The sequence below is a fragment of the Carassius gibelio genome, chromosome A15 (genome assembly GCF_023724105.1).
Source record: "Carassius gibelio isolate Cgi1373 ecotype wild population from Czech Republic chromosome A15, carGib1.2-hapl.c, whole genome shotgun sequence".
Classification (NCBI taxonomy): Eukaryota; Metazoa; Chordata; class Actinopteri; order Cypriniformes; family Cyprinidae; genus Carassius; species Carassius gibelio.
In genome coordinates, this window is record NC_068385.1 from 20,736,632 (window position 1) to 20,747,743 (window position 11,112).

At 37.7% G+C, this 11,112-nt stretch overlaps 1 protein-coding gene across 1 annotated transcript; it reads right to left on the reverse strand.

Moving 5' to 3' along the window:
* Positions 1–7,406: 7,406 nt before the first annotated feature.
* Positions 7,407–8,324, reverse strand: LOC128028724 (putative gustatory receptor clone PTE03). Its single transcript, XM_052616048.1, has one exon. It carries the CDS (start codon positions 8,322–8,324, stop codon positions 7,407–7,409), a length of 918 nt encoding a protein of 305 aa, XP_052472008.1.
* Between the last annotated feature and the right edge of the window lie 2,788 nt (positions 8,325–11,112).

Below are 11,112 nucleotides of genomic sequence, written 5' to 3' on the forward strand. Positions count from 1 at the left end.
CTGAACCCTGAACATTATCAGGAAGGCTATTCCAGAGTTTGGGAGCCAAATGTGAGAAAGCTCTACACTGAAAAAAGTAATCACCAATCAACCAGTCATCACCAATATAAAGTATAACAACCTACACCTAGGTACAGGTGTAACACCTGATGGCTTTTCTTCTGGGTGTTTGAATTACAACAAATATGTTTTAGAAACACACTGTTATAACAGCCAGAGAAAAGACTAAGACAGAAGTCAAGGGTCAATACCCCAACTAAAGCAAACACTGATCTCTAACATGGTTACTTCAAATGAAACAATAAATCAACATCTAAACCTTAGTTCATTCTCAATAAGATCTTCTGTAGACGTCTGACAGAAATAAAGTCAGTCTGGTTATTAATAAGTGCAGCTGGTGATGCTGTTTGTGGGGTTGTTTAATCAGATCTTGAGAGATTTCATGTATTTTATTTCAGTTGATTTCATCTAAGGCTGTGTCTGAAGTCAGTTGTAGTAGTTCTTGTGTTTCTCTTTTCTTCAGTGATTCTGTTTGTTAACCGCAGCTGTTCATCACTAATTCTCAATCAGCACTTAGTTAATCACTTAATTACTTGAATGGAAAGTTTTAAAACTTACATGGTTTAAATCAAGGCAATCTATTTACTCAAACGGTTTGAGTAAAGTTTACTTATCGGGTTTTACAGTGCAATTTCTTTTGTCTGTTTTCTTAATTGCAGAATATTTATCATGTGCATCCAGTCCTTTGTGCTGTCTTTGCTGTAAACTGGTTTAAAGGGACAGAAGTGAGAGACTTATTTACCCTCATTTGATAAAACTGTTTTGAAAAAAAAATATTTTACATTTAGAAATTTCTAGATTCTCAGGTTTTTTATTAGTGTAAAAACTTTTCCAAAATAAAAAAGTAAGTAAGTGAAGTTTTCACTTATTTTTCACAAGATCTTGAAGTGTTCCTGTAGCTCAGTGGGAGAACATTGCATTAGCAAGTGTAAGGTTGGGGGTTCGATTCCCCGGGAACACATGATAGGTGTAAATTGTTAGCCCGAATGCACTCTAAGACGCTTTGGATAAAAGTGTCTGTTAAATGCATTAACTGAATATTATTTAATTAAAATGTACTTATTCATTTTTTATTTATTTTTTTACTTAACTTAGTTAAGTAGATTTACTTAATTTCCAAATGTCTTAAATTTACTTGAAAAATGCTTGTGCAAAAACTTGCCAAATAAAAATTAAGTAAATTTACTTATTACTTTTTTCAGTGTACCTCCTTTAGTGGACTTTGCTATCCTAGGAACTACCAAAAGTCCTGCGTTTGGTGACATTAGGGTGCGTGATGGGATGTAGCGTGGTAGAAGGCTAGTTATGTATGCAGGAGCTAAACCATTTAGGGCCTTATAGGTAAGTAATGATAATTTGTAACTGATACGGAACTTAATAGGTAGCCAGTGCAGAGACTGTAAAATTTGGGTAATATGATCATATTTTCTTGACCCCGTAAGGACTCTAGCTGCTGCATTTTGGACTACCTGTAGCTTGTTTATTGACGAAGCAGGACAACCACCTAGAAGTGCATTACAATAGTCCAGTCTAGAGGTCATAAATGCATGAACTAGCTTTTCTGCATCAGAAACAGATAACATGTTTCGTAGCTTGGCAATGTTTCTAAGATGGAAGAATGCAGTTTTTGTAACATTGGAAATATGATTTTCAAAAGACAAATTGCTGTCTAATATAACACCCAGATTTCTGACTGTAGAGGAAGTAACAGTACATCCATCTAGTTGCAGATTGTAATCTACAAGATTCTGTGTAGTGTTTTTTGGTCCAATAATTAGTATCTCTGTCTTATCCAAATTTAATTGGAGAAAATTATTTGTCATCCAATCTTTTACATTTTTAACACACTCTGTTAGCTCCACAAGTAAACAAAATGGTAGCGATCGGACAGGTAGGATCTAAACCATCTTAGAGCCTGCCCTTGAATACCTGTATAGTTTTGTAATCGATCTATGAGTATGTCATGATCTATGGTGTCGAACGCAGCACTAAGATCAAGTAAGACTAGAAATGAGATGCAGCCTTGATCTGACGCAAGGAGCAGGTCATTTGTAATTTTAACAAGTGCAGTTTCTGTGCTATGGTGGGGCCTGAAACCTGACTGAAATTCTTCATACAGATCATTTTTATGCAGGAAGGTGCTCAATTGAGCAGACAACTTTTTTCTAAAATTTTAGACATAAATGGAAGATTTGAAATAGGCCTATAATTTGCCAGTACACTAGGATCTAGTTTTGGTTTCTTAATAAGAGGCTTGATAACCACCAGCTTGAATGGTTTTGGGACGTGACCTAAAGATAACGACGAGTTAATGATATTGAGAAGCGGTTCTTCGGCTACAGGTAACAACTCTTTCAGTAATTTAGTGGGTACAGGATCTAATAAACATGTTGTTGGTTTAAATACAGTGATAAGTTTATTTAGCTCTTCCTGTCCTATAGTTGTAAAGCACTGCAGTTTATCTTTGGGTATGATGGATGAAACTGAAGTGTTACACGCTGTAGAATCTACATTCTCTATTGTATTTCTAATGTTATATATTTTATCAGTGAATAAATTCATAAAGTCATTACTATTTAACGTTGGTGGAATATTTGAATCAGGTGGCGCCTGGTATTTTGTTAAATTTAGCCACTGTGCTAAATAAAAACCTTGGATTGTTTTAGTTATTTTCAATGAGTTTGTGTATATGCTCTGCCCTAGCAGTTTTTAGATCCTGTCTATAGCTGGACATACTGTTTTTCCATGCAATTCTAAAAAACTTCCAAGTTAGTTTTTCTCCATTTGCGTTCAAGACTACGAGTTTCTTTCTTGAGAGAGTGAGTATTACTGTTATACCATGGCACAGTAACGTTTTTCAGTAAACGCAAGTCCTAATGTATCATTTGTATTATCAACGTGATTACAGTGATATTAGACTTTACCCATTTAGATATTTATAAGAAACTGAAAAAATCACAAATATCAGGCCATGACAAAACTTCTCCAGGCCCCAAAAATACCCTTAGACTCCAGAGGGTTAAAATCTCCCATGATTAGCGCCTTATCAATTGTAACTAAAAGGTCTGAGAGGAAATCTGCAAATTCTTTTAGGAATTCTGTATATGGCCCTGGTGGTCTATACACAGTAGCCAGAGCATGAGATACATTACATTTCTTTTGCATGTCTGACAGTGTAACATTTAGCAGAAGTATTTCTGAGTTAAACCTGTATCCTGTTTTCTGGGTAACATTGAGAATATCACTATATATTGTTGCAACACCTCCGCCACGACCATTTTGACGTGGCTTATGCTTATAACAGTAGTTTGGTGGAGTAGACTCATTTAGACCAAAATAATCATTTGGTTTTAGCCAGGTTTCAGTACATCAAAACTATTATCTGTGATCATTTCATTTACAATAACTGCTTTGGGTGTGAGTGATCTAATATTTTTTAGCCCAAACTTTAAAAATGGTTTTTGTTCATTTACTTTACATGTTTCTGGTTTAATTACGCTAAGATTTTTTCTAGATCCTACATTATATTTATATTTTGACCTCACTATTCAGGGAACAGACACAGTCTTAATAGTTTTTACAGTGCAAGTACTTTTATAATTTAAGCGGGTGGAACAAAACTCATCATAATAGTTATTTGAGAATTGTCTTCCTAGTCACATGGAGCGAAGTGTCCTGGAGAAGTTGTCAGAAAGCAACTCTGCTCCGATTATGCTGGGGTGCAATCCATCAGTGCGAAACCTTGGGATGATTCCAGCGTGGCTCTCCGCTCTCTCAGCTTGGCCTGCCTCACCTCCAGGTCGCGAATCTGCTTCCCCACGGTCTTGAGCTCATCTGCCATTAAAGCAAGTAACAGTGAGTACAGCAGTGGTCATGTGTGTGAATAGAGTATTAGCAATGTAAGGCCTGGTTCACACTGGACCCCGGAATGGAAAATCACGCGCGGTCCGGCACCTGCCTGTTCACACCAGACGCGGTTTCTCCACGGCGGTCGACAAGCGCTTCTGCTCAGTTGTTGTTTATTCAGAGCACATCATGGGTAAGTAAATAACCTCATAAAATGAATCCCACCCGCCCTGTAGTCCGCCCACTCCCGTTGCTCTGTGTGTGCATGTGCGTGCATGTGTTGTGTTTTTTTTTTTTTTTCATTTTTCTAGTCTGTTTAGATACACAAATATGATCATATTTGTCACTCACGGTATTTTAATTTGAAAATTGCTTATATTTTGACAATTGACCGGATTGTCTCGTGTTTCTTGGTGTGACTTCTGCCGGAATTGATGCGGATCACTCGCGGCTCATGCAAAAAATAGACCAGACTCCGAAACTGGCGCTTCACGGCGCGGGCATATATACGTGGCACTACTGCTCGGTAAGGCTCAAACTGCTTGCGAGAGCTATTGCTCGCTCAGGAACTAATCAGACGGCGAATCTATCTCCATAGGAAGCATTAAAATCAGGATTTGGCAGGATTCCCATAGAGTATTTCACCAGATTTCAAGTCGTGAATTTGTGTCAAGCAACGGACTAATGTGATATGAGCTAGCACTTGATAAAGACACTTTGCCCGTGATTCATCGCAAAGTTGTACTAACACAACCAACTCACACCTTTTCAAGAGATCTGCTTCCCCGCTGGAAGAAGCTAGATATTCAAGAAGAATTAAAGCATCCATGAACTGGCAGTTTCACCTTTAATTCATCTCTGATGTCTTCACAAGCTAAGCCAAGTTCTTTCATTTTATTGCCTAGTGCTATTTTGGTGAACATGCTTCAGACATTGCTCATTGTACAAAGCTAAATGTATAGTTATTAAATAGTAATGTATGGTTGCGAGGCATGCTTTCATATTACCACACCGGTAACACTACCAGTTAAATATACCCATGAGCCTCGTTAATCTGTGGTTAAGGCTGTCAATATGAATTGGCAGCTGCTTCAGACTCATCTATTGAGGATGCTTTCATCAAACTTATCTGACCACTTCCAACACACTGGGTTTAAAACAGTGATCTGCTGTTGCTTAAGCTAGTGTATCGACAAAGTGCTTGATACTAAATGTACAGATCGTAAATTTTGCTCATATCAATGCTAAAACTTTATTCGAACAAGGGCTAATTAGAGTTCTGACCATATTGTATACTGCTTTACAGGTGCATGCTGATCTTCTAGCTGTTTAAAAGAGCACCCTTCGCTACTCCTATTCTCCGTAAAGGGATCCTACCCCACTCCACACTTAAAAAGGTATTTACTTAAATCTATTAGGATATGGGTCTGCAAGATGCAGTGGAATCATCAGTCATTAATCAGGAATGTTTGTTGCTCAGTTTTGTACATTAAATCCCAAATGGATTAACCATCTTGTTTATGCTGCTAAAATCACCTATTGAAAGATGTATGAATATGACGTGTCATAACAAATTTTTGCCGGCGTCCCTCATGTCAACCAGACACAACCAGATGTGACACTCCTGGACCCCAAGTGTGGGCATCGCATGACCCAGATAACTTGTGGTGGTCACCCTAGCACAAGTCCCTCTGTGCTTTAGCCTGATAAACCTGCAGGAATGCTATAACATGTAAGGTGGAGACAGCTTCTCCAGAGGATGTATAAGCATCGCCAGACAGGCCAGGAGGGAGGCATGGTTCACCCTGCCTGTTGGAGGTGGTATTAGGGCACAACAACATCGCAACCAACCACTTCACCTTCATTTTCCCCCCTAGCTGGACCACCATCAAGAGTTAGCAGGTAATTTTCTGGCAGAAAAAGGTGCCATCCACCAACTGGTAAGCCCTTCATGCACTTCCAGGAAGAATGACACCTGGGCACAGAGAATCTGAGAATCAACTCAAACCATCCTGAAGAATCAAACATCCAACCTTGAAGGGTCGGGACACGGTGGAGGTCCCCAATCATGCCCTACCCTCACGGCGGCCCAGGAAAGTATAGCCATTATTTATGGATCTAATTCAGGCATTGCTACAGTCCTGGAGGACAGCAGCACAGCTGAATCTTCCTCTCCAGAAAGCTCCAGCTTACCCTCTAATGCAGTGTTTGACATCCAGTCGTTGTAACAGGAGTGATGGTCCCCTTATGGTTGGTTCCCTGGAGGGTTTGCCATCACTGTTACCCTCAGACTGTCCATTCTACTGCCAGAAGTAGCCCCCACCTGACTGCCACCATGACGGGAACTAGATTGAGGCAGAGGCAACAGAGCTCCGCCCATTAGAGAAAATGGAGCTTGGCCTGCGACTCCAAGGTGATCATCTTCCTGCATTGAGAACATGACTTATCCACAAACGCCACCTGCTAAATGCCCAGGTACTTGAGGCAGAGATCGTGAACATGACCCATGCCAGGTAATGACCACATCCAGAAATGCCCAGGTGATACATTGCGTATAGCAAGACCCACATTGTCTTTACATCATCTTTAAAAAAAAACACGCTTGTGAATGCTCTTTTAGGGAAAAAGCTATTTTAGTGTGCTGATGTGCACAGGGGAGATGGCCACCTGCAACACAAACAGGGTAGTTCAGCCTGAAGTGTGCAACCTACTTAACATAGAAAACCACCACCGCTGACATGCCGTACCAACAATACGAAAAGCTCTAAAAGAGCACACTGAACTCATTCAGTCTTCTTCTCTCAGTAGAGTAGTTAAAAGCAGAACGATGTGATCACTGACTGACGCAAAAAGCTGAAAATGCGCTGCACCTGCTGCCTACTTATATTAATTTTGTGATCAGCGGCAGTTGGATGCAATTATCACATGCCAATGTGGAATGGCTCATTCAGTTTGCACTCAAAGTGGATTGGTCTCTCTAAGCGAGATCCTAATTTGTTTGTCATCAGCATGATGTCGAGAGTGACTGACTGATAGGGAACATATTGTTGCTTTAAAGTATAACTTCAAACATGTGTGAAATTAACTTGTCTCTCTAATCTATTTGTTTTAATCTTCTTTTGGCCCACCAATGTCATATTTTTAATAAGTGAATGAAGAAGACGAACAAAGTTGAGACATTTTCTTTATTATATTGAGTTCATAATAATTGCTTATTCTTGACTTATGTTAATTTCTGTTTTGTTGTATAAACAGCCATATTGTTTCTGAAAAGGGGAAGTTGTTGTTCACTTCTATTGAATTGCTATACTATACGTCTTACACATATCATAAGTGCAGTGGCAGTTATCGTGGCTAAGTAAAACATTTTAATATATAATAAGTAAAATAGTAGTACTGACTGTAAAACGCAAGTTCACAGGTTCATGAAATATAATGTATAAAATGATTTAAAATCACACAGTCATTTAATATTGTTAATAAAAATATATTTATTACAGTTATTTGGAAGCTTTTATAATCCACATAATTTTTTTGCGAATTTCAGGAAAATTCAAACCATAAACTAGAGGGTTCAGGATGGGTGGTACTATAAGAAACTCTAGTGAAAGAATGATTGACAGTCCTACAGGAAGCTCCAAAGTCTCAAACCGACTCAAAGTGACCTCGCAAAAAAGAGCAACTGAAAAATTTAAAAGGATCACTATGTGCGGAATACAAGTTTGATATGCTTTTCTCCTGAAATCCAGTGAGCTTTTTCTACAGATTATAAGAATTTTTGTATAAGAATATAATATAAAATTTAATGGCATGATAACAGTTGTGGTCATATTGAAAAAACCCAAAACATTATTAGCAATGGTGTTTCCACAAGAAAGCTTGACAATTTCCCAGCTGTGACAATAAACTTTCCACAATTTGTTACCACACATCATCAGTCTAGCATTTAATATACCAGCAATACCAAGACAAATCATTGGATAAATCCAGCTTATAGCTATTAATACAGACAAAACCCTGGGGGTCATTATGTTGTTGTATTGTAATGGTTTACAGATTGCGACATATCTGTCAAATGCCATTAACATTAATATTATATTTTCATTTGCTGCATATGAATAAATGAAAAAAGCTTGTAAAATACATGCTTCATGGGAGACGGCGTGTGTATCAGACAGCAAGTCTGTAAGTAACCTTGGGAAAAAAGCAGCTGTTCCAAATACAGAGTTGACAGACAGACATGAAATTAGAATGTACATGGGATGGTGCAATGTCCTTTCCAGCAAAATAACAAGAATAATAAGGGCATTAAAGAATACAATAGCAAAAAATATTACAAATCCAAAACTGAAGAAAGCATATCTTATGTACCCAATATTTTCAAACAACATCAAATAAAAATGTGTTCTATTTTCCATTTTCCGTTAAGCAAAGAATGGATTCATTGACCTAAAGATGAGAACAGAAAAAGTTTATGTTCTTTTTATTCTACGTAAAAATAAACCGTTTTGTGGGTTTCAGCTTTGAATAACTGCACCAATAATGTTTTCTGTAGTGCATCATGTAAATATAAAGTACTGTATGAATTATTCAATCAGTTAAACAATAAACATGCAATTGCATCACCAGATATACCTTCTGTGATTAAATCTGAAACTGCTATTACTTACTTCATCTACAAATAATGTAGCGCATGTGTAGAGAATTAGCTCTACTAAGATACACCAGTGCATGCTATTATTTGTAGTATAAAACATGTCTCTTGAGACATCTCTGCTGTGCCTTGATTTGCATAAACACCAGTGACTCCTCGGAAGTTGTCCTTAACTAAAAAAAACATTAAATACAAAATGCACACTAAGTCTGAAAAGACTGTATACTATGTAACTTGTGTTGGCTGAAAATGTGCAGTGTGGTGGGCAACACAAGTACTGAGGTTTGTGAGCCTTTGGAAATGCATTCTATTTGAAATTAAGTTTCAACATAATATTTATGAGTGGATATGTTATATTTGTAGACATGGTTGCACCTTTTTTCTCAGTTGTGTTTATTAGGCCCCAAGCACTGGTGGTGCAAGGACCCTCTTGGAATTGCTCTGTTTCTTATTATTCAACATTTAGAGCATAAACATGTTCCAAAACTTTTCACACGTGTAAGAACTGGCGAAAATTTACATCTGATATCAGTTCCAGAAGTGCATGTGGCAAAAAAGACTTGATACCGCCTGTAATGCATGTAATATTTAAATGGAGGTCACCTTGAGCTTCATTTTACATACATGCACGAAAATTGGTACACATGTATAACATACCATTACATAAAAAAATTTATCTTGGTACAAAATCCAGAAACCAACAGGAAATATGTAAATTAGAATTTCCTGTACGATTTTTGCAGTTTTTTGCCATTTCCATGCCTTGTACTTTGACGAACTGCTCCTATAGTTTTAATCGGATCATCTTCAAATTTGGTGAAGTCATCATAAGACCTTTGTGATGTTAATTTGCAAAGATTTTGAGTTTTTGCCAAAGAGCGTGGCCCTGGCGGCCTGACAAATTTTTATGTTTTGCCATGAAACAGGAAGTTGCTCTAACTCAGGCAAGCAATATCCGATCTGCCCCAAACGTCACACATTTGATAGGTGTTATGTCCTGAACAAACACCCATGCCCCAATTCAGTTATAGTCATATCGCCACCTGCTGGCAACAGGAAGTGACATGGTTACACTGTTTTGGACTTAAGAACATATTAAATAGCGTCAACAAGTGTTAAATTGGCTGACAACATGCTAGTAACATTCTTAAACATGCTAGCAACATTTAGTTAAATGTTAAAGCATGTTATTAATGCAGTGAAACAGGAAGTTACTGTAACTCAGTCATGCAGTGTCCAAACTGCCCCAAATTTAATTCTCTCCTGAACACATCAACATGCCCGTATTCGATTATAGTCATAGCACCACCTGCTGGAAATGTGACATGTTTAACTGTTATGGACTCATAGGAACATATTAAAAAGTGTCAACAAGTATTAAATAGACTGGCTAAAATCTAAAATATTACTAAAACATGCTAGCAGCACTTAGCTAAGCATTGTATTAATGCAGTGAAACAGGAAGTTAATGTAACTCAGGCATGCAGTGTCCAATCTGCGCCAAATTTAATACGTTTGATAAGATTCCTATCCTGGACACACCTAAATGCCCATATTTGATTATGGTGTCTTGCTCAAGGGTACCTCGACACTTGGTCAGGTGGAACCGGGGATTGAACCACCAACCTTCCGGTTTGTAGACCAACCTACATGAGCCATTGCGGAAGTGACATAGTTAACACTGTTATGGATCTCATTGAAGCTATAGTGGACTATTGTGAGAGATCGAGAAAGCGAGTGTACTTGCATTTAGAGTAGACACGCATTCAGGTCAGTCCTATATTCATAATAAAATAATCAGTTTGAATGTCCGCTGCGATTATCTTGTTCTTTTGACACAACGTTAAGGGGTTTTCCCGTGCCTATTGTCATCTGTCAGTTGCATCTTCCTTTTCTGTGATAACAAGTTTGACTCAAAGCCTTTCAATATAAATGTCCTTCTCTACCGTTTCCAGCTGACTCACTCATAAAGACAGTCTTTACCTCTATCTATTGGCAAAATAATGTACGTAACTTCTTTTGCTGTTTACGGCTGGGCAGGGACTATTTTTTTCCAGCAGAATGAATGCTTTTAGTGATTGTAAGATTACAGCAGCTAAAGAACAACACTGACAAGTCAAGTGTCAAATTGCACAACTAAAGCGAACACTTACCACCATTATGGTGACATCAAATCAAACTATTACTTTGAAACAGACATCAACATCTAAACCTCTGCTTAAATCTTAATTAGAATGTTAGGGGATAATGTTCTAATAATGTTATTAATAAACATTTTTAGAATGTTTTTAGAGAATGTTATCCTATCTTTTGAGAGAACATTCTGGGAACAAAAATAAAACTACCCGCTAAAAACATTGTTAGAACAATGGTAATGTTCTTAGAACAAAACAATTCTAGATGGGTCTGTACGTCTGATATAGACGTTCAGTGAACCTCCTTACAAGATTAAAAACTAGTTCAAAGTGGTCAGTAGAAATATTTTCAACATCATTTAAGGTTCATTTAGGCATAACTTATACTGTTTCTGGACCAAATCAACACTCTCAGGA